General features: G+C 39.6%; 1 protein-coding gene across 45 annotated transcripts in view; it reads left to right on the top strand.

Annotated features, from left to right (window-relative positions):
* The window catches only part of BBX (BBX high mobility group box domain containing), a 285,641-nt gene that overhangs the window by 166,681 nt on the left and 94,973 nt on the right, over positions 1 to 23,987 (top strand). For 32 of the 45 annotated variants that reach the window (XM_021070479.2, XM_021070477.2, XM_084991463.1 and 29 more), the window contains one exon: positions 19,348 to 19,518. In XM_021070479.2, the coding sequence (XP_020926138.2) occupies positions 19,357 to 19,518 (162 nt within the window). In that variant the 5' untranslated portion in view covers positions 19,348 to 19,356. Of the gene's footprint in view, positions 1 to 892; positions 976 to 19,347; positions 19,519 to 23,987 lie in introns of all 45 variants that reach the window. The other 13 variants (XM_084991460.1, XM_084991439.1, XM_021070469.2 and 10 more) reach the window with 1 other exon arrangement.

Here is a 23,987-nt window from a genome sequence, read left to right as displayed (position 1 = left end):
AGTGTTAGAGGCAGAGTTTTGCTCCAGTTGTGGCTTGTGTGAGTCTTTTTTGTCTTTTTAGGGCACACCTGAGGCATGTGGAGGTTCCCAGGCTAGGGGTCACATCAGAGCTGTAGCCACTGGCCTACACCATAGCCATGGCAGTGCCAGATCTGAGCCGTGTCTTTGTCCTACATCTCAGTTCTTAACCCACTAAGAGAGGCCAGGGATTGAACCCATGTCCTCATGGATGCTAGTCAGGTTCATTATCACTGAGCCACAACTGGAACTCTGCTCCTGTGATTCTAAGTAAGTGCAAATGTAGGGCAAAAGTGGCTTAATCCTAACCAACCTGTTAGCCATCTGAATCTTCTAATCTCTAAGAGTTGCACATCTCCATAATAAAGCATACACTCAGTTATTTATTAAGTAAAAAATTAGTTGAGGCCTCCATGGCCTTGATTTAAAGCTAATAGAAATTGACCTTTTGTTTTAAGGAAAAGTAATACTTGGGTCACTGCGGAAGCATGGGTTCGATCCTCAGCCTGGTACAGTGGATTAAAGGATGCGGCATTTCCTCAGCTATAGCACAGGTCACAGCTGTGGCTCGGATTCAGTCCCTTGCCCAGAAAATTCCATATGCCACAGGTTAAAAAAAAAAACAAACAAAAAACTACTTAGTGAAGACATACAAAATTCAAAATGATACTCAATTTTCAAATTATAGAATTCAGTGTTAATTAATGGTAGAAGTAGTTGGCAGAGGCTATGAGAAAAGCATTGTGGGAAAAATTATACAAAACAGCTGCTGCCGTTTTTTTACAACCCAGCTATACAGGTAAATTGTCACCAGTGTAAAGGCTGTATGAAAGGCTGCGAAAACTGATTTATTGTGTCTTTATCTTCCTGGTAGGAGATGAGAGAAGGGGAATGGAGGCCTTTGTACAGGAGAAGGGGGATTCTGCAGTACAGCTGGTCTCAGCTAGAGACCTAGAGGTAAAAATCATAAGAGAGAGTGGTAATAATGAGTCTTCAAAGTCATCTGCACCAATCTTTTGATGCTTGAAGAACTTCCACAATTTTTCTACTTCATCAGTTGTTAATTTTGTCCTTGGAACAGGTCTGGTATTAAATCTTTCTCCTTTTTTGAAGTGAGAGCCAATACTAAGTTCTGAGCATCCTTACTCTTAACCCAGTACTATTATTGGTCTCACAGTTCCCATCTTCTCTCTCTGCAGAAATTCTACAAGCAAGAGAAAAATGAGTGGGAGAAGCATGAGAGTGTTATTACACTTTGCTCATGTCTCAGGTCTTCAGTTTCTGTGTGAATGCCAAAAAAATTCCAGTTCTGTTCTCCCCTAAGCATTATTTCCCCATAAAGTCCTAGCCATGTCTTCTTTTTTTTTTTTGTCTTTTTGCCATTTCTTGGGCCACCCCTGTGGCATATGGAGGTTCCCAGGCTAGGGGTCCAATCGGAGCTGTAGCTGCCAGCCTATGCCAGAACCACAGCAATGCCAGATCTGAGCCTTGTCTGCAACCTACACCACAGCTCACGGCAACGCCGGATCCTTAACCCACCGAGCAAGGGCAGGGATCAAACCCGCAACCTCATGGTTCCTAGTCGGAATCGTTAACCACTGCGCCACGACAGCAACTCCCTAGCCATATCTTCTTAAGTCAAGCCTGAGGTTTCAGGAATGGCCAGCCACCTGACTTCCTTCCAGTTAAAGGTGGAAAGGTGCAGACCCTACCCCAGTCTTTTTTTTTTTTCTTCTTCTTCTGTCTTTTTGCCATTTTCTTGGACTGCTCCCACGGCATATGGAGGTTCCCAGGCCAGGGGTCCAATTGGAGCCGCAGCCGCCGGCCTACACCAGAGCCACAACAACTTGGGATCCAGCCGCGTCTGCAACCTATACCAAAGCTCACGGCAATGCCAGATCCTCAACCCACCGAGCAAGGCCAGGGATCAAACCCGCAACCCCATGGTTCCCAGTCAGATCCGTCAACCACTGAGCCATGAACGGGAACTCACCTACTCCAGTCTCCAACACAACAAGGATCTGAATAGTTCTTTGCAGGATCTTTTCAAAGGCCCATTTTTGCTGATGCCCAGAGTGAGAGAAGCCAAATCAGAGTTGGCCAAGTTTTCAGTGACAGGAAAGATCCCAGAGCCTGAGATTCACTCTTGTAGCGTCCTTAGCGATGTCAGTAAGTTTAGCCATTAGTTAAAGTGTTAACAGTGGGATGAATTGGAGTCATCAAAGTGAATAAAGAGAATTATTTGAATTCTCTAATGTCTTTTATAATTGCCAAGTATCTGAGTACTGTGAATGTCTTGTTACTGCATACTAGCTATTCCCAAATTGTTTGCACTGTGTTTATTGCATTCTGTTGCATGCTATCTAGTTCCCAAATTGTTTTATTGTTATATAGATCTTATCTCACCAACAACTCATTGGTCCAACCCATCTCTTATAGTCAGTGTTATCTCCCTTAATGATAGCCCCTTAATTGGTCCTTTTCGAAGGTTGATTTGGGCTCAGGAGATCTTCCTAGAGGAGCTGTAGAAGAGCTGTAGGAGGAATTTGCCCTCCTCTCAAGAATAGATTTGGGGAGTTCCCATGGTGGCTCAGTGGTTAACGAATCCGACTAGGAACGATGAGGTTGTGGGTTCGATCCCTGGCCCCACTTAGTGGGTTAAGGATCTGGCGTTGCCGTGAGCTGTGGTGTAGGTTGCAGTCTCGGCTTGGATCCTGTATTGCTGTGGCTCTGGCGTAGGCCAGCAGCTACAGCTCCAATTAGACCCCTAGCCTGGGAACCTCCATATGCTGCAGGAGCGGCCCTAAAAAGACCAAAAAAAAAGGAATAGATTTGGTAGTCACTGAATCCAGACAGCTTTGCAAGCAGGATTCTTTGACTCTTTATTGAGCCTTAACTTCCAGTTGGAGAAATGCTATAGTAGATATAAATAATGTGACATTTGCTGTTAGATTGTGATTCTTGGTACACATCACACCTTGACAGGTTTTATTTTTTTCCCTAAAACCAGAATGATGAAGCATATTTTATTTACTCTAGTTCGTTTCTTTTCAAGTTCTCACCCAAACTTACTTTTATTCTCAAATTGTATCTTATTACATATTTTAAAGTCCGGCAAATATTTGAACATATGTAAGGAGCTTTTTTTGTATTAAATATGTTCTAAATTTCTATTTATACTTAAAACTATTTGCAACAAACATAGGAAGTGGTGTGTTGCTCTATGGCAGCTTTGTAGTATTGTTGCCGTGCATGTTGTGTTGCTCATGGAAATGTCAGGCTTTCATGATATGTGTTAAACTGTAACGTGCCTGTTGTGTTCAGCATGGAATGCTGAACTGAGTTGAGAGATCATGTTGTTTGTTCCACTCTGCCTTTCAGAATAATTAGATGGAGATGCACGTGCTCTCCATCAATAAAGCATATTTGTTTTGAAATGGGCTGTCAGTCACAACGACTTTTGAGAGCACTTTAGGAGCTGCTACATCAATATTTACAAAATGCAAAGTAAAGTACACTGAGTCACAGAGCATATGCTTTCTTGTTCCCTGATCCTGCCCCTCCCCCACTGTGTGCAATATATCTAAATCCATAGGAAGGACTCTTTTGAAAATGAATGGAAATTTGGGAACTCTCTAGCTAAAGTAGATGTTAAGGGGCTAAAAAATTGCTTTAAAAGGCTTGTAAAATGGAATTACTCTTCCTTACAAAATAAATGTATTGTTTAAAAACTAAAATCAGTAATACAGGTAGGTAGAAGAAAGTCCCGATGCTTTGGGATTAAAGTCCAGAGCTTTTAGGCCTTGTCCCTGGTTTGCCCCTCAGTGACACTGGAAATATTTTGTAGGAGTTCCTGTCATGGCCCAGTAGTAATGAACCCAACGAGTATCCATGAGGATGCGGGTTTGATCTCTGGCCCCACTCAGTGGGTTAAGGATCCGGTGTTGCCATGGCTGTGGTGTAGGCTAGCAGCTACAGCTCTGATTTGACCCCTAGCCTGGGAATGTCCATATGCCACAAGTGCTGCCTTCAAAAGCCAAAAAAAAAAAAAAAAAAAGGAAAGATTATGTAAATCTCTCTGAGGCTTCTCTTACTCAGTTGTAAAATGGGCTTAATTATACCCATGTCACAGGATCATATAATAGTAAATAAATTAATGTATGAAATAAATGCTTTGTAAGTTACAATGTGGTACATAATTGGAAAGTAGCAATTAAAGTAGCCCAGGAGGCATTATAGCAGTACTGATTCTTTTTATTAGAAAATATATTTAGGTGGTTCCCATTGTGGCTCAGTGGTTAACAAACCTGACTAGTATCCATGAGGACATGAGTTCAGTCTCTGGCCTTACTCCCTGGTAGGTTAAGGATCCGGCATTACCATGAGCTGTGGTCTAGGCCAAAGACAGAGCTAAGATCCTGCGTTGCTGTGGCTGTGGTGTAGGCCAGCAGCTACAGCTCCGATTCAACCCCTAGCCTGGGAGACTCCACATGTGGTGGGTGCTGCCCTAAAAAAAGACAAAAGTCCAAAAAAAAAAAAAAAAAAAAAAGAAAATATATTTTGAAATATAGCCATATTTCATGTTATAAAAAGCTTTATTATAAAAATCAAAACAGTTTCTTAGAGATGTCAGCAAAATAACATCCATCTTTGAAAAAGAAGATAAAAGAAAAAAATAGCAATGGGCACCTGTACCCCCTATTGTTGATTATGTATTGTGCCATTAACTTTGCTATGACAGGTCACTGTATGTGTGAGTAAGAGCACTCCCTCCTTGCTCTCTGCATGTAACACAGTTGTGTAAATATGGAAAAACTTGGGTAGATCCTCGATGCAAAGTACCATGGAGATTCCAGGTTAAAATGAACTGAATGAAAGAGAAATGGTCTTAGTAGTGTTGAGAATCTTGCTTAGGGGGAAATGATACTAAATTGAAAATTCCTGGGTTTAACTCAATACTTGGAAGACCGCTTCTCCCTAAAATCAGCTAAAGCCATACCTTAATGATATAGAAAAACTTTCCAAGTTTATTTGGTTTATAATTCTTTATAGAAGAGCTTTGTTTTCTTTATATTATACATAAAACATTGCCTTTGTTTTTAAATAGGATGCTAGAAAATAAAAATGTGGCCAGCAGAGGGAGCAGAATTCTGTAAATTAGGCTGTAAGGAAAATAATCTAGGATGCCTTGGTAAACATGTATTTTGTGGATAATGCCCACTCTCATAGTGTGCTTTAAGTGGAAAATGGAAGGAACGAGGATGAATATAGGGTCATCCTAAACCATCTAGCTATTTGTATTCACTTTGATGGTTTTTAAAAAGGAAAAAAAACCCAAGCAAATGGTATATAAATAGGAACTTGTTTTATTAGTTATATGAAGTCAAGGACTTTTAAAAACTGAATTTAATATATTAGTAAATTAAAAAATAGTTTTCAGTGCTTGACACTGAGGTTAGGGCACGTTCCAAGCAAACACTTTAAAGGAATATAACATCTGAAAGGAATATAAATGGGATGGTTAATGCTCTGAACAGGGCACAGCATTCCGCACAAGCGGAATCAACACATAAGCACTTTTACATCATGTGTATTAAGTCAGGAAATTGGAATATATTTAAGAAAAAAACTTCATGTGTAAAACAAGTATAAAACAAATGGTTTTCTGCTTAACTCTAGTGAAACAGAAACTATAAATGTATCATAGCTCCTTATGTATTCTAATTAATTTCCTTGGCAAATGTGCAGTCTGATATAAAATCATTAAGTTAATGCATTTTCAAGCACTTTTTATTAAATACATAATATATTCAAGGCAGTATTCCAGGCATTTGGGAATATAAAGATAAGCAACATCCTGCCTTTTAAAAATGTATAATGTAGTAAATGACAAGTGAACTAAGTTCTCCTGTGCCCGAGTATAAAGCAGGTGGGCATTGCAGAAGCTGGGGTAAGCTGCTTCAGTAAACACTATGAATACTAAAATAAGAACTGGCAGTTCTTTTTTACATTATGAAAAAATGGAGATTTTTGTTTTGTAACCATTAAGATTAAAAAGTTTTGCTTTATTTAGTGAATTTAACTGTAACTTAAATTATTTCTGTCTTGGAAGTTCCTGTTGTAGCACAGCAGAAATGAACCCGACTAGTATCCATGAGGATGCAGGTTTGATCCCTGGCTTTGCTCAGTGGGTCAAGGATCTGGCATTGTCATGAGCTGTGGTGTAGGTCGCAGACATGGCTCAGATCCTGTGTGGCTGTGGCTGTGGCTGTGGCTTAGGCTGGCAGCTGTAGCTCCGATTCTACCACTAGCTAGGAACTTCAGCATGCCACAGGTGTGGCCCTAAAACAGCAACGTTGCTGATGTATATTTTGCCGTCTTTTTTTTTTTTTTTTGTCTTTTGTTGTTGTTGTTGTTGCTATTTCTTGGGCCGTGCCTGCGGCATATGGAGGTTCCCAGGTTAGGGGTTGAATAGGAGCTGTAGCCACCGGCCTACGCCAGAGCCACAGCAACACGGGATCCGAGCCGCGTCTGCAACCTACACCACAGCTCACGGCAACGCCGGATCCCGGATCGTTAACCCACTGAGCAAGGGCAGGGACCGAACCCGCAACCTCATGGTTCCTAGTCAGACTCGTTAACCACTGTGCCACGACGGGAACTCCATATTTTGCCGTCTTTTAAGAATAAAGAACAGTAGCTTCAGAAAAGGAGATTTCCAACTAGAAGTATCATAAATTGTTGATTCTTAACTGGAACCATTGTTTCTAGTTTTGTTTTTTCAGTTATAATTAGAGATCGGGATAGTAAAAGACATTCAGACCTACTTATTGGTTTTTAAATTTTTGAAAAGTTAACATAAATGAAAAATATTTTTTAAAAACTTGGATCATTTCAGATGGAGTTTAATATGTGTATAAAAAATGTGTGATCACTCTTACAGTTTGAAGGGTTGTATGTAAACTGGTGCACAGAGGATTAAATAGTGTTCAATGATGGGTAAGGGAGAAAAAGGGATAGATAGTTATTTATCTTGGGAGGTCAAAATTTTGACATTTGCTGCATAAAAACTGGTATTTCCAAACAAGTAAAATTGCTAGGTGTTCTGGTTTGGTTGTTTGAGATGCTGCTTGAAGTTGGTACAAGGAATTTCTGAGATGAGGGTCACAGAGCAGGAAGAGAGCAAGGCATGGTGAAGATGGAGCAGAAAAGAAGTAGTGGCAAATGAGGAGAAGGAAGAAAGGTGACTGGAAGAGACTTCAGGGAGCAGACCTCAGAGCTCTTCTCAGAACAAGTGTCTCCCCACAGGGGGCCTGGCTCTGTGTTAGGCCCTGCAGATACTGTGGTAAACTTTAGACAGACCTCGTTCTCTGTCAAAGCCAAGGGCGATATAAAGAGAGAAACCCACTATTTCATTGTGGGCTATTGAGTATAGGGTGCTATGGGGACACCTAGGATGCACCTCTCTCATTAGAAGGGGCCAACAGAAGCTGATGTGAGATGTAAGCTCTGCCCCAAAGCAGAGGTAAGAGGAGACAGTAGTGCAGATGCTAAGGAGGTGAGAGCCTATGATGAGTTCCAGGTGATGGCACATGGCTCAGTGCAGGTAGAGCTTTAAGAGTGAGAATGGAGCAAAGAGACGTGAGCTATAAGGGACAAAGTCAGGAAGAGTCATGTGTGCTGTATGAAGGAAGAGGTTTGGACGTCTCCCTGAGGGCATTAAGGGGCCATCAGTGTACGATGCAGAGGTCAAGAGCAGGTATTTGCAGTGTGGTAGGTGCAGCTGTAGGTAAGACAACCAGACTGCTGAGCCAATGTGGAGGATGGAGAGGAATGAACATGTGTGTAAGAGGCAGATGGGACAGAACTTGGTGAGAGATTAGATATCAGAGCATGAAGCCAATTGCAAAGATTTGAATTTATGTTGAGAAAGTAGAAGACATAAATGTATGTTTTCCAGATGTTCCTGTGAAGGGAGGACTGTCCAGCCCCTGTGTACCAGGCAGGCGCTGGCATACTCCACAGGCGTATGTGGTAGAGGCTGAGGCCTGGCCCAGGCAAGGTAGTTTCTCTGAAAGGCTGGAAATCAAAGATGTAAGAATGAATCATAGTGAGGTAGAAAAGCCAGAGCCTGTGGCGCAGTTGGAATGAGATGTGAGTGCTTTCTAGGAAATTAATCCTGGGGTTTAGAACCAAGTCAGTAAGTGAAGTGCAGGGTGGAGCCTGTAAACAGTTAGTACCAGGCGGCCAGTTCTTGCAGGCTGCTAGTCTCGGGGCTTGGGATTAGGTAGCTCCTGGTCTGATGGCTGGAGACCGGTTTGTACCAGAAAAGAGGAGTAGCTAAAGACGAAGGAGGGTTCAGAGAGGGCTTTAAACGTGAGATTGTGCACAGACTGAAAGAGAAGGTATTAACTAGAAGGAGCTGTTGATAGTTCATCAAAGAAACTGAAAGACTGATAGCCCAGGGTAGCAGGAAAGATTGATTAAAAGCACAGACTGAGGGTGAGAAGAGGAGCTGGCCTTGAAACTCTGCCTTTGAGAAAAGGTAGATGAAGAAAAGAAACAAGTTTTGAAATTGGTAGGCAAGTTGGGGCTTTGGGAGGGTCCACAAATGAAGACCTTTCCGTTAACCAGAAGGCAAAGGCGTTTTCTTAGAATGATTAGGATTATGGTGGGAAGGACAGTTTGAAGAGCTTTGGGCTCTCAGGATAGAAGACCTCGATTTGAATCCTGGCTCTGCCACATACAGAAAGGCCTTAGGCAGGTTGCTTAAGCTTTGTCATTCTCTATTGCTTCCTGTATAAAATGTGACCATTACAGTTCCTTTTCTCCAGAGAGATGTATGGAGGATTAAAGAAATTAATTCATATGAAGTGTTTAGCAGGTAGCAAAGGTTTAATAAAAGTAAGTTATTAGGAGGCAATATAATGGCCAGGAACCAATTAGTACAAGCATTGTGACTTTGGACAGTCTATAATGTATACACGTAATGCATAGTTAATCAGGTGATTGGCAAATAATGTATTCAGCTTCATTGACAGTAAATGAGAAGACTCCGTAAGCTTGTCTTTTTGGGCTTCAGCTTCTTGTCAGTGTGATAATTATGTCCACCAATGTGACAATACATATAATAAAAATCTTTGTTAACCTACGAACAAGGTAAACTATATGCTATCTGTGCCTCTGTTTTCCTCATCTGTAAAAAGGAAATTATACTAGTACCCGCCTCTTAGGCTGATTGTGAGTTAAGAGAAAGTAAGTGTAAGCTCTTTGCTTCTGGCACATAGGAAGTTATATATACATAAGCATTTTATATACATATATATATATATAGAAGCATTTTATTTTTTATTTTGTATAGAACTCTTTTACATATACATATTATTGTTATTATCCTCACTTACCATCATCAATAAGGGTTAAAGAGAAACCACTAATTTATAATGGGCACTGTGAGATTGGATGGGACTAAGATGAGAAAAGAAGATTATGGACAAGCACAACAAACTGAGGTTGGAAACTTTTGGTAGTAGTGTCAGGCCATAGGAGCAGGCGGTAGCCTGTGGGTAGACTAGGGAGGAAAAATGGTTGCATGAATTCAGAGTTGGGGTTAATTAGCAGACCAGAGATGAAAAGAAAAGAGAGCTAGTGAGGTGAAGGTACTATGATACTCTGTTCTGAAAGAATAATGAGAGTCATTGACCAATAACCAGAGAAGGGAATAAAACTAAGTGAATAAATTTTTAGACCAGTACTGACAGCTGTTTGCAAGTGACTTAGATTTCATTATTTTTATTACACTGTCTTGTCAATTTGCCTCTTCTGTCTCTCCCCTCCTCTCCTGAGCAGCCCTTCTGGGTTCTTATTTTCCTTTCCTGTGTGTTTTCTTTTCAAGCCTTTTATCTCTTCTGCCTTCTAGCAAAACAATATAAAGAAAAGCATAATAAGAAAGCATAGTAGTATTGTTTCTGTGTTCACTGTCTCATGTAGTTTGTCTGGCACAAAGATGTTTGCTTTGACAGATCCAGAAAAAAAGCACCTGGCCTGTTCTTTACCTTCAAGGGTCTCTGTGGGAGGAATTCACACGGAATCGTTATACATATATTGTATGGAAAGATGATGATAGTTACACAATCAAGTGTCAAAAAATATGGCCCAGCCATTAAATGTGGGTGGTCAAATAAGGTGCTCAGGAAGGAAAGAGACAGCAGCTGGGGAAAATAAAGACAGCTCCTCAGTAATGGGAGTTCAGAGGGGCCTGCATGGAGAGTGAGACTGGGTGTGTGGGGAACGGTGTGCAGACCTGGGACAGCTGAGGAAGCACAGGGCAGGTGTGGCAAACAGAACAACCCCAGCATGGCTGGAGAGCAGAGGCATTGAATGAGAGGTAAGGCTGGACACTTAACTCTCCAGTGCGTAGCTCAACACGTGATCAATAAATACGTGTTTAGCTGCTTTGAGAGTAAATGGGGAAGAGACTGTGTGAGCTTGTCTTCTTGTATGTCAGGTTCTTGTCAATGTGGTAATTATATCCTAACCACGTAATACATGGATTTTTTAAAAAGCGCCTTCAGAAATTCAGAAAGGCAAACATGTTAGGCTAGGCCTGTCGAAGAATAGGAATCTGGTGACTTTCTGATGAAGAATGTAAACGCCACCATAAAATTATAGCAAAACACTGTTGGGCTTTGGGGGGAAGGTGGTTTGATGGGGAACATAGTCTAGCCTGCTACTGAATTCTCCAAATAGTTTTTCTTCCCTCAGCTACTTCTTTTGGTGCCTTATTGCTTTCAAGGTAGCTCTTGTCACTCTCTGTAGCCTAGAGCAGCATGCATTTTGAGAACCATGTTAAGCTCTCCTAAGGCTAAATGTCATGGAGTGTACGTATTAGAGATCTTAGAACTGGTTATGAGGGAAGGGCACAGGGACCAGAACTGCAGGTATATCTAAGACATTCTTTGAATAGCGGGTGTCTTATTAGTATTCATGAAGAGCATGCAGATTACATCTTGACAGAGTTAAAGTTTCAACTTGAAGTGCTGCTGCTTTTCAATAAGGAGTGCATTTAAAGGCACTCCTTGCATGAATAGAGTGACTGAATTGCTTCTAAAATGAGAGTATTACTTTATTGAATGAGATATTTTTCATTTAATCTGTCTACAGTTTAGAATTATCATTAGAATTACAATAAATAATAATGATTAGCACTTGCAGGGCTTTTATCTTCAAAGAGTTTTAAAGTTAATCTAATTTAATTGTTGCTTATAGTTATCAGAGATGTACACTTGCTCTTCTGCCATGAACCCTTGAAAGGGTTCACTTTCCATCCCCTCAGTGCTCTCTTTAGGTAGTTGCATGGCTCATAAGCTATTTGTTCTATGGGATATGTTTAAAGAGTTGACAGCTTTATATTAGAGCTTCTTGTCCTGGGTGAGCATGTAGGCTCTTGAGTTAGGCTTCCGGGTTCTAGTGCCCGCTTATCCACTGCTAACCGTGTGCCCCTAGGCAAGTGACTTAACCTTCAGCTTCTTCAACTAGGATGCCAAGTAGTACCTATCTCAAGGGTTCTTATGAAGGTTCTTATACGAATTAAATGAGATAATGAGTATTAAGTATGAAGCAAATAGTATTTAAAGTATTAGTATTTTTAAAAAAATTGTCCTTAGGGGGAGTTCCCATAGTGGTGCAGTGGAAACGGATCTGACTAGTATCCATGAGGGATGCGGGTTCTATCCCTGGCCTTCCTCAGTGGGTTGGGGATCTGGCATTTCCATGAGCTGTGGTGTAGGTTGCAGATATGGCTCAGATCCCACGTTGCTATGGTACAGGCTGGCAGCTATAGCCCAGGAATTTCATATGCTGCTGATGCGGCCCTAAAAAAAAAAACTATCCTTAGGAACAGCAGTTCATTCTGGGAAGTGTTACATGGGATTTAAGTATTAGGTAAGGAAATTATAAGCCATAAATAGGTTTTTCAAGGACTGCTATGTACCAGGCTCAGTTTGAGCCTCTGGGACAGAAAGGGAGAAACCATGACACCTTCCCTATAGAAGTTCACAACCTATTTTTTTGGTGGGGGGTGTGCAGGGCATAGATAAAATTAACTGAAACACATGATAAATGTTTGACCAACAAGGTTAAGTACAATCAAAGCTCAAGAGCAAAGAGCGATGGATTTTGAAGTAAGGTTTTCAAAGAAAGCTTTTGAAGAGAAGTGATATGTGACCTGGGCCTTGGAGGATGATGTCCATTTGACAGAAAATGGGATTATTGGGGGGGTTAGTGAGCAAGGCTTCACAGTTGAGGTGGCTCTCAGCGTCTGTTTTGGTAGGATCCCCTGAAAGATTGGCAGCAAGGAGTGTCTTAAAAGCAGTTGCACTCTCAGAAAATTCTAAGCAGGTCGATCTAACTTGTGGGGAAGCTCTAGAGCTACTGCTCTATCACTGTTTTTTGGGCTGGTTTTTCTTCTTCTCTGTAGACCCGAGAAAGCACTGAAGCTTTGCAGTCTTAGTTGGGCCCAGGAGAGGCCTTACTTGTGGTTAGAATGTATATTGTCTAACTGGGGTCTCATGGGCCTTCCTTACCTTCCCCTGTCTCATTTGCTCTGGATTTCCATTATTATGATTTGAATGGGATTTATTGGACATTTAGGAAACAGTTTAAATTCTAAAATACCCCTGTGATGCAGTTAAATTTACATTGTTTTAAAAGCTTGAGTATACTGATTGCCTAAGTTGTGAGGCCAGAGGATAGAAAGACTAGGGGATCTTACAGAATTTATGACTGTGCCAGGGCTCTGTTTCTAACCATATAGCACTCAAATAAAAGAAAGGAAACTTTCCATCTTTCTGTTTCACTTTCTGAGGCTAGAGGTTGTTTCGTCTGAGAAGCATGTGGACCACTGTTAAACAGGAGTCCTCTGTGCTCTCCTGAACAGCGTTGTAGGATGAGTTCAGGCAGCACATGCTGCCTGTCAAACGCCTACTCCCTCTAAAAAGCATGTGGGTAAAGGGAAGATTTACTAACATGGAGTGAGAAGCTTCTAGATTGTGTGCCATTATATAAAAAGATGTTCTCACAGTAGAGCTGTTACTTAGAGCTATTCTTTTTTTTTTTTTTTTTTTCTTTTTTTCTTTTTTCTTTTTTTTCCTGCTGTGCGTGCAGCATGTGGAAGTTCCCAGGCCAGGGATCAGACCTGAGCCACTGCGGTGACTTGGGCCCTGGCAGTGACTACGCTGAATCCTTAACCCCTGGAGCCACCAGTGAGCTCCAGCTATTACTTAGTTTTAATGTGAGGAAAGATCAGCAAGATGAATAACTCTACAAGTTATTAGAGGTAGAGGCAGAATTCTAAATAAGGCCTATTAGGCTTCAGTGTCCTTTTTTTCTTTTTTCTTTTGTTAAATGTAGTATGTGCTTTATACTTTTTCTTCTATGACATTTCTTTAAAGGTTTCATGAAGTTCGACCTCAATAAAGGTCTTCCATGAATGGGCTTGCTGCGTTTAAAGAATATATAGTTAAATGCAGTTTTTCCTCATTTGTCACAGGCTAATTTACATTTAGTCCAGTATTATGAGTATCTAATTAGGGCAACTCATCCTTGGCAAAGAAAAGGAAACACATGGGTTGATTTGTTTTTAAAAGATAAATATTCAGTAGTTGACCCTTGAACACAGGGTTATATAACTTTAAAGTCACCTCTCTGAATCCACATCTGTTCTCCTCTCTGCAGATTCAACCCACTGTGGATCATTTAGTACTATAGTATGTTTTTACTGAAAAAAAATTTCATGTATAAGTGTACACTTGCAGTTCAAACCCTTGTTGTTCAAGGGTCAGCTGATTTTGGATAGGAACCTTCAGCCTCCATCATCTGACAGTCTCAGCAACATAATTTTATGATATTGAGTCTTTCAAGCACAGAGTCCCCTGAGAGTTAAATAACCTGATTTTAGTTATTCTAGAGTTGCATTGTGGAAAGGAAGAAGGACTTCTTTTGAATAAAGTATACCAGTTGCTTCATTCATTACATATAGATTGCTAGCTTAATTTGCTCTTGTTGCTGAAACAAGAAGACAAATTTTATATCGTGTGGGATTTTTAGTGGCAAAATAATTACAGATGTAGGCCTCTTACTATCAAAATTAATAGTTTTTCCTCTTGCTCATTGTTGAAATAAGTGATGTGCTTAAGTCTCAAAATTCTGCCTTTGCCCTTTTCTTTCCCAGAAGATATTTTTCTCCACCTTTTCTTTCATTCTTCTCTCTTGCTTTCTCATTACCTCTGAATGATAATCAGAAGCATCCTTCACTCCATTCTTTTGCCTTCTTTTCAGTAGTTTGGAAATAGATCCATGGTGAATTAAAAAGGTAATCAGGTAACTTATCTAGCTTATAGTTTGGGGTGTTTCATGGTCGCTAGATCAGTGGTATTTATTTATCTATTTTTGTTATTATTTTTTAATTTACCCAGTACATTATTTTTTTTTCTACTGTACAGCATGGTGAACCAGTTACACATGCATGTATACATTCTTTTTTCTCACATTATCATGCTCCATCATAAGTGACTAGACACAGTTCCCAGTGCTACACAGCAGGATCTCATTGCTAATCCATTCCAAAGGCAATAGTCTGCATCTGTTAACCCCAAACTCCCAATTCATCCCACCCCCACCCCCGTTTTTAAAGAAAGAAATGTTCTTTTTTTTTTTTGGTTGTTGTTGCTTTTTAGGGCCACACCTGCGCCGCGTGGAGGTTCCCAGGCTAGGGGTCCAATTGGAGCTACAGCTGCCAGCTTATACCACAGCCACAGCAACACCAGATCTAAGCCGCGTCTGCGACCTATACTACAGCTCACGGCAATGCTGGATCCTTAACCTACTGAGCAAGGCCAGGGATTGAATCCACAGCCTCATGGTTCCTAGACAGATTCATTTCTGCTGTGCCACGACGGGAACCTCCCTTTTTTATTTTATTTTTTTTTCTTATTGGCATGTAGTTGATTGCTTTACAATGTTGTGTTAGTTTCAGGTGCACAGCAAAGTGATTCAGTTATACACATACATATATTCATTCTTTTTTCCCATGTAGGTTAATAGAGAATATTGAATAGGTCCTTGCTAGTTGTCTCTTTTATAGAGAGTAGTGCAGTTACACTTTTCTTGACTATTTTATCCCACATATACTATCTCCAACTCACTTATTCTTTTATTTAACTTTCACTCACGTGAAAAATACTTAGTTTTCCCCCACTTTATTTTTTTAACATTTTTTTTTAATTTTATAAAAGCACTTAACATACGATCTACTCTGCGGTATTTTTGTTTTTTCTTTTTATGGATTTTATGGACAGGCATTAGATCTGGGCCACAGTTGCCACCTACTGCGGCAACACCAGATACTTTAACTCACTCTTCAGGACTGGGGAATCAAACCTATGTCCTGGACCTGCAGAGATGCAGATGATCTCCTAGAGCCATAGCAGGAACTCCTTAAGATATTTTTTTTTAATTAAAAAATTTTTTTTTATTTCTCAATGAATTTATCTTGTCTGTAGTTGTATAATGATCATCGCAATCCAGTTTCACAGGGTTTCCATCCCACAACCCAAGCACATCCCCCCACTCCCCAAACTGTCTCCTCCAGAGACCGTAAGTTTTTCAGTGTCTGTGAGTCAGCATCTGTTCTGCAAAGAAGTTCAGTCTGTCCTTTTTTCAGATTCCACATGTCAGTGAAAGCATTTGATGTTGGTGTCTCGTTGTATGGCTCACTTCACTTAGCATGATAATTTCTATGTCCATCCATGTTGCAAAAAATGCTGGTACTTCATTCCTTTTAATGGCTGAGTAATATTCCATTGTGTATATGTACCACATCTTCTTGATCCACTCCTCTGTTGATGGACATTTAGGTTGTCTCCTCTCCCACTTTGTTTTAGACTCTGTTCTAGGGTGATCAGTCTTTTCCCACAGCCCAGGTGGCCAGTGGTTCTCACACAGCATGTGACACCTTGGCCTGCATTCAGAGTTAAACATAGTTTTCAGACCTCCTTTTTTCCCACTCAGGAAAAAATATCTGAATTCATGGGAATGAGAGAGATGGGGGTTAATTTTGAAGCCATCCTAGTGTATAAAAATACTGAATTGTCATCATAATTTAGGCTGGAGCTTATAATAACCCTCACAATTAACTAATCTTGATGTTCTGATAAGCCAGATGCTTTTGAGCATATAAAGATAACTGGTCTTGGATCATCAAGGAAAAGACCTAGTGATGGAGATAGGATACACCCACGTAATTGTAATTAAAGGGAAATGTGGTGTTATTAGCAATAAAAACCTTTCTGTTTTATTTCTCTGGAAGGGGCGATGACTTTTGTGAATATCAAAGAAGACAATACAGTATCATGGTGGCGCACAGAGCATTTTGGGGCGGGGGTAGGAGGTGAATGTGATTGTCTTGCACCCCAAAGCCACAATATGCCATCCGTTTGATTCTTGATATTCTATTTTGAATATTGAAATTACATATAACTATATACAAAGGCACATACACTTAAACACATGCACACATAACTAAATAGCGTAATCAAAATCCTTGAGGCTAAATGATAATATTTTTCTGTAAGCTCTGGCAGTCATTTTGACCTCTCCAGTTGCTAACAGCTTGCCTGACTTATGGTTTCCCACTGATTTCTTTTACTATTTAAAAAATGTTTTGCATCATAAAATATTGGGTATTAAACCCAGTATGGGTTTAATTACCACTCAAGCATCTCATCCTGAAGTGATTAATAAGCCATAAAAATAACTGTTTCCTTTTCTCTCTATATAGCATTGGTATTTTTGGAAATTGGGTTGTCTATGCCAAGTTTATTTGTAGATAGACTGGGAATTTTTAAATGGCCTATCAATTCAAGGAAATCTTTGTCCCTTTATTAAAAGCATACCAGATAACTAATTCCAATTAGAGTTTTCAATAACTGCTACTCTTTAGGCAGCTACATGAATCATGTAATCGCTTCAGATATTCAGCAGAAATTTTTTCTTGCTAAGAAAACCACAGGAATATGATTTTCTTTCCACCCGTTTTTCTTGTCTAAACACAGTTTTAATAAATTAATGAGGATTTTTATCAAAATGAAGATTAATAATTATTAAGGTGAAGTTTTTATTGTAGTACAAGAAATAATCTGAATGTCTGAATTATGGAATAATTGAGGAAATTGTGATACATTCTCATTTTGGAATATTATATAGTTATTACAAAATGAGGATGATCAAGGTATATTAACTTACAAGAACATGATATTTTCAACTGGAAAGTTATAAATAGCTATGTTTACTGAATTATTTATGTACAGGAAAATGTATAGGATTATATTGTCTCTAAGGATATTAAAATTGATGAAAGGACAGGCAAACAGGGGGATGATTATTAACAGAAAAGAATCCAGAAATAGACACATGTGGTATGTAGTAAAAGATTAAAGTAGAATTTCAAAGGAATGGGGAAAAATCAGATGATTTAATAAATGGTTTGGGACAGTTGATTAGCTCTTTGGAAGCAAAAAAAAGAATACGCTAGATCCCTACCTCACTCCTTTGTCAGCATGGATTCGAGATTGATCAGATAATTACGTGTTTTTTTAAAAAATATAATTAACTCATGTTAAGTTCTAGAAGGAAACATTAGTGAATATTTTTTTATTTTGAAGTGAAGATGTGTTTGACTCCAAATCCAGAAAAAAATCAAAGAAGGAAGAAAAAAAATTTCCTATGCTATATTGTTTTGAAAGCTTAAGAACTAGATGAATCTTGAAACTAAATGTTCACGGACCCTAGTTGTCAGCAACATGGCATTAAAAATCTGTTGATGTCACTTGGCAAGCATTTGGGCCAGTGCAAATTTAAACTGACCAAAAAGGCCACCACCCAGTGATTTTTGGCAACTGAGTTTATGTTTGTAATTGTCAGCATGAACCCTTTAAATTGATAGCATTTAGCTGTATTATTTGAATTTTCATGTGAGTATGTATAAACAGTAATTTGATTATTAACCTTCCTTCAAATGAGTGAATGAGAAATATTAATTGTGAGAAAGCATGTAAGAAACTGGTTGTGACTGGTTTACCTTTGGGCTGGGGGGCCGGACAAGATGGAGAAGGTAAACCTCATTTTTTTTGCTGTTTTCACTTTAATGATGTGACTATGTAGTTTCTTTGATTGAGAAAAACTTTTTTTTTTTGTCTTTTTAGGGCCGCACCAACAGCATATGGAGGTTCCCAGGCTAGGGGTTCAATCAGAGCTATAGCTGCCAGCCTATGCCACAACCACAGCAATGCCAGATCTGAGCCACGTCTGTGACCTACACCACAGCTCACAGCAACGCTGAATCTTTAACCCACTGAGCAAGGCCAGGGATTGAAGCCGCAACTTCATGGTTCCTAGTCGGATTCGTTAACCACTGTCTCACGACGGGACCTCCAAGAAAAGCTTTTGTTAAAGCAATTGAAAAAGTAATTCAGAATTTGTGGAGATTTTGAAAAATATTGTCAGATTCATAGCCTGACTATAGCCTAGCTGTTTCAGCCAGTTGTCTTTTAGGGGAAGAAAGCCTAAAAAGAGGTAGAGAACAAAACTTTGTTACTGGGTTGTAGCACATATGTAATAAGGAGATGTAAAGGTATTTGTGATCTCCTGTGTCACAGGCGCTCATCCCACTAAATAACTTCACAAATGGATGGGGTCCTTGGAGGCAGCACATAGTTTTTGAAAAATAGTGTCATCTTATGAAATAGTTTTATTTTAAATATGAAACATTCGATTCTTGCGAAACATTTATTTTACTTAATAATACTCCAAGCTCAAATTTATCATAGTGTAGAATGTGAAGTTCATGTAAATTATTATGATAAAATAGGAGCCACTAGAGAATGTATGGAGGTGCTCTGTGTGCACCTCTGCTCCCTTGGGAGACTGTCTCTTTCCCATTCCTCTGGTGGGAAACTTTGAGAAATGCTGTTTTGAGTAAATAGGCACAGGTCATAGTAACTTACAATCATTCTAACACTATTTGGGTTTTGAGCTCTAAATTTGTAAGTAGATTTCATAAAAGGCAAATTTTGTTAGCTTGCTTTACCCCCACGAAAATTAATGTTTGATTATATACTTAGAATTCTTACTGAATCCAGGAAATACTGGAGCTGGTAGATATTTTAAGTGTTAAAACTATTATCTAGTTAAAGCTAAGGAAGCTAACTAAGCTAATTTTAATCAAATTTACGTTGATTTCTCTGCTTCTCTCCTTTTTTTCCCTTACCACAGGTCACAGTAATGAAAGGCAGTAATAGAAATAAAGATCATTCAGCAGAAGGAGAAGGGGCTGGAAAACGACCAAAACGAAAGTGTCTTCAGTGGCATCCATTGCTCGCAAAAAAACTTCTTGATTTTTCAGAAGAAGAAGAAGAGGAAGACGAAGAAGAGGATATTGATAAGGTAATTCTTCTGTTTATTATGGAAGTTTTAAATTTGAGTATCCATTTCTAGAAACTGCAGTGAACATGTGTGGTGTGAAGGAGGCATTTCAAGGAGTCTCTGTTACTTGAATCCTATTTAAATACTTAATCTACATTCATATTCTGCACATTGTAATAATTTAGGCTGAAACAGATCCTTCTTTTTTTTTTTCTTTTTAATGATTTTTATTTTTTCCATTATGGTTGATTTACAGTGTTCTGTCAGTTTCTACTGTACAGAAAAATGACCCAGTCACACATATATATTTACATTGTTTTTCTCACATTATCTTCCATCATGTTTCATCATAAGTGACTAGATATAGTTCCCAGTGCTGTACAGTAGGATATCGTTGCTTATCTGCTCCAAATGCAATAGTTTGCATCTATTAACTCCAGACTCCCAGTCCATCCCACTCCCTCCCCCTCCTCCTTGGCAACCACAAGTCTGTTCTCCAAGCCCATGAGTTTCTTTTCTGTGGAAAGGTTCATTTGTGCCATATATTAGATTCCAGATATAAGTGATATCGTATGGTATTTGTCTTTCTGACGTACTTCACTTAGTATGAGAATTTCTAGTTCCATCCATGTTGCTGCAAATGGCATTATTCTTTTTTATGGCTGAGTAGTATTCCATTGTGTATGTATGTTATGTATGTACACACACATATATATATATACACACACCACATCTTCTTAATTCATTCATCTCTGGATGGATATTTAGGTTGTTTCCGTGTCTTGGCTATTGTGAATAGTGCTGCAGTGAACAAATGGGTGCATGTATCTTTTTTAAGGAAAAGGTTTATCTGGATATATGCCTAAGAGTGGGTTTGCTGGATCATATGGTAGTTCTATATTTAGTTTTCTGATGTACCTACATACTGTTTTCCATAGCGGTTATACCAATTTAAATTTCCACCAACAGTATAGGAGGGTACCTTTTTCTTCACATCCTCTCCAGCATTTGTTATTTGTTGACTTTGAAACAGATCCTTCTTAAAGAGTATTTCTGTTAATTAACTAACCATTTGTAGGCAATATTCAAATGCAGTGAGTTCACAAAATTTGATGTGTTCACCTGGCTCCCATTCCTTGCTTCTCTGGCCTTTCTTTTCTTCCCTCTCAGCCCAACCTTGCCGCCACAGGCAGTTCCAGAGCTGTTCAGATCCTCCTGTCTGAGACCTTGAGAGTGCTTGGCTGCTGTTATCCCTCCATCCCTCTGTGGTCAGTCCTCCAACCCCCTCCTCTGGTCTCACGCTTGAGCAACCAGCTCTTGTTTAGGAAGTCACAGAACCATGCAGGTGACTTCAGAAAGACGCATGTCCCTTCAGAGCTTGGCATGGCTGGTTCCTCTTCTTCATTACTCAGGTCTCAGCATAAGGACTAACTCTATCATCTCAGGTGTCTCTCCCAACCAACTCATTCCAGTTGGAGGATTTCCTTCCTAGCACTTCTTCCTATGTGCCTTGTGTTTAGCTGTTTACAGCTGTCTTCCCAGACTAGAATATAACCTCAGTAAGAGCAGAGGTCTTGCCCCTCCTGTTCTTTTCTCCTTCCTTAAAACCTAAAGTGATGCCTGACACAGAGTAGATTTTGAATTCTTCAGGCCTTTGACATCCATTCAGTCTTTTGTTGTAGGGTTGAGTCAGCTCCCTCTTCCACTCATCTCAGCAGGAATTATAAATGTTTTTCCTGTTTCTCAAACATCTTCTCTGGATACTGTTTATGGTCTTCTCACTGTTGACCTTTTCTTCTCCGAGAAAATAGAGGCCACCAGAAATAACTCCTTCAGCTTTCTCTATTCACCTTACTCATCTTACTCCTTCTTCCTTTTTCTTTTTCCTTTCCTTTTTCAGAGGCATTGTGTTATTCTTCCTATTTGAGGAAATTGCCAAGTTGATGCATAATTTGATCTTTCTGATGCATTTGCACTTATTGATGACTTAGTTCTGGAAGCTGCCTCCTGTTTCCATGACAACGCTTACTCTTATTTCTATGCCTGCTTTCCCAGCTAACCTTGCTAGTTTTTTCTGGTTGATTCCCCTCCAGTATTCTACCCTCAAATGTTGATTTCTCTGAGCCTCTTAATTTGTATCTCCATCCTGGATCTTTCTCCTAAACTCTGGACTTGTATATCTGACTGTTTACTTGACATATACACTTAGATATCAAATCAGTCTCAATTTGAATGTGCTCAAAATTAAGCTTTCATTTTTCTCCTCCTGCGTCTTTCTTTTCTCTGTCAGTGGCAGCTCCAGCTTTCAAATTGGTCAGACCTGAAGCCTTGTCTATTTTCTTTTGCCCAAATTACGTATCTATCCATCCATCAGCAGATTCTCAGTTGTACCTTCAAAGTATGTTCTCAGTTTGACCCCTCTTGCCAACATCACTACTACTACCTTGATCCAAGCCTCTGCCAAGACTAGTACAGATTATTGCATTCTGCCTCTCCCTGCCTCTGCACTTGCCTTTCTAGTCTCTTCTCAACAAAACCGCCAGAGAGATCCTTCCAGAATGGAAGACCAGTTGTGCTACTCTTCAGCTTCACTTAGGATGGGGAATTCGTATGCTCACCACTCTATCTCCATCACCTAGAACAGTGGCTGATCCATATCGGGTGTCCAGTAAACAGTAATTAACGGAAAGAATGAAGTCTTTGAATCCTCTTCTTGGCCCACATCCAGAGATCTCACCCCCACCCTTGGTCCTACTTCTTTATATTGGTACATCAGTTCATTTTCCTTGCTGAGACTTCCCTGCAGGATAACCACTTCATATTCAGCCTATTCAGGACTGAACCCTCTGCTCCCATTTCTCTCACTTGAGAAAACAAGTGTTCCCTGTTGTATATGAAGGAATCTTGCCACAAAGCAGGAAACACTCTTCCTTTTTCAACCTTTATATGCAGTTAGACACCAGTCACTCTTGATTCTACCTCATTAGTGAATATTGTCTCTGTTCTCAGGTCTCCATTCTCATTATTACTGCTTTCATTCAGGCCCGAATAAACTTTTAACTGGTTTCTTCTTGTTTTGTGTGCCTCCAGTTTTGCTACTGTAATTCATGCTCTACCTGATGATAGGAATTATCTTAATACAGAGCTAACACAGTCTTTCCCTTACCTGGAACCACCATGGCTCTCCATTGCCCCCAGATGTCATTCCCATGTCCTGGTCTGGGGCTACGGTTAATTTGTTGTAGAGTGTTATTTGTCCTCAAGTGAAAGGAAAATTAGTCCTGATAGGTTTTCATTTTCATTTAATTTATTTATCATATATACATATTTATTTATTGTTTACTTTTTGGTTAATTTGGATTATAATATTCGATAATAGGTAAAATTTTATTTTCATGCTCATACTTGGCAAAATAAAAAGTTGACAAACTGTGTTAGTTCCCCCAAAGATTTTTATTGGTGCATATGGTCTGAAATCATTCATTTATAGGGTTAAATGCCTTTTTTTTTTAATTTAACATGACAGAGCACATTCTTCATGAATTGGCCCATACCTTTTTCTGCTACCTTAGATCCTGTTCTCATCTTTTATGTGCCAGTGCTGTTGAACTGCATATCAGTGTCTCAATAAACCATTAAGCCTTAATCTCTGTTAGTTCTCCATGACTCCACATTGACTACCCTACACACACTGATTCATATTTCAGAATTTAGCCCAGACAACATCTTTGCTAGGGACTTCCCTGTGCTCCTACCCACCCACTAGCTTCATTGTAGCACTGGTTCCTTGTTACAGTTGTTAGCCTGATTGTGTGTGTGTGTGTGTGTCTTTTTAGGGCTGAACCCTCGACATATGGAAGTTCCCAGGCTAGGGATCAAATCGGAGCTGTAGCTGCCGGCCCACGCCACAGCCACAGTCACAGCCACAGCAACTCAGGATCTGAGCCGCATCTTTGACCTACACTGCAGCTCACGGCAACGCCACATCCTTAACCCACTGAGCAAGGCCAGGGATCAAAGCTGCGTCCTCTTGGATACTAGTCAGATTCATTTCCTCTGAGCCACGATGGGAACTCCATCATCCTGCTTTTTAATTTATTTGCTTATCGATTCTCCTCTCTCGAAACAGTGAGCTCCTTGGGCCATGATCTTGTCTCACTGGCTTGAGTTTTATAATTTTTATCTGAATCAAAAGTTACTCTTTTTCTGAAGGGAAAGTATAATTACTTCCTTAACCTACGTAATACATTTTTTATGCCTGATTTTTCCATAGCTTCTCAAATAAGTTTCAGAATGTTAAATAAATTATTTACATTTGTGGAAATGCTGGATCCTTAACCCACTGTGCCACAGTGGGAACTCCCACAAATCATTGTTAATGATTGTATACATAATAAGGTCCTTCACCCCATTAATAATGCTTAATGTATTTCCAAATCTAGTAGCTATGACTTGAAGATTGTTCTATACTGCTTGGAGTTCCTGTTGTG

Source organism: Sus scrofa, chromosome 13 (assembly GCF_054392235.1).
Source record: "Sus scrofa isolate SSC_HxYL_T2T_F1_AM1 chromosome 13, Sscrofa_HxYL_maternal_Yorkshire_Landrace_v2.0, whole genome shotgun sequence".
In the NCBI taxonomy this organism is placed as follows: Eukaryota; Metazoa; Chordata; class Mammalia; order Artiodactyla; family Suidae; genus Sus; species Sus scrofa.
The sequence above is the reverse complement of the archived record's forward strand: the minus strand, read 5'-3'. Positions and strand labels throughout refer to the sequence as shown.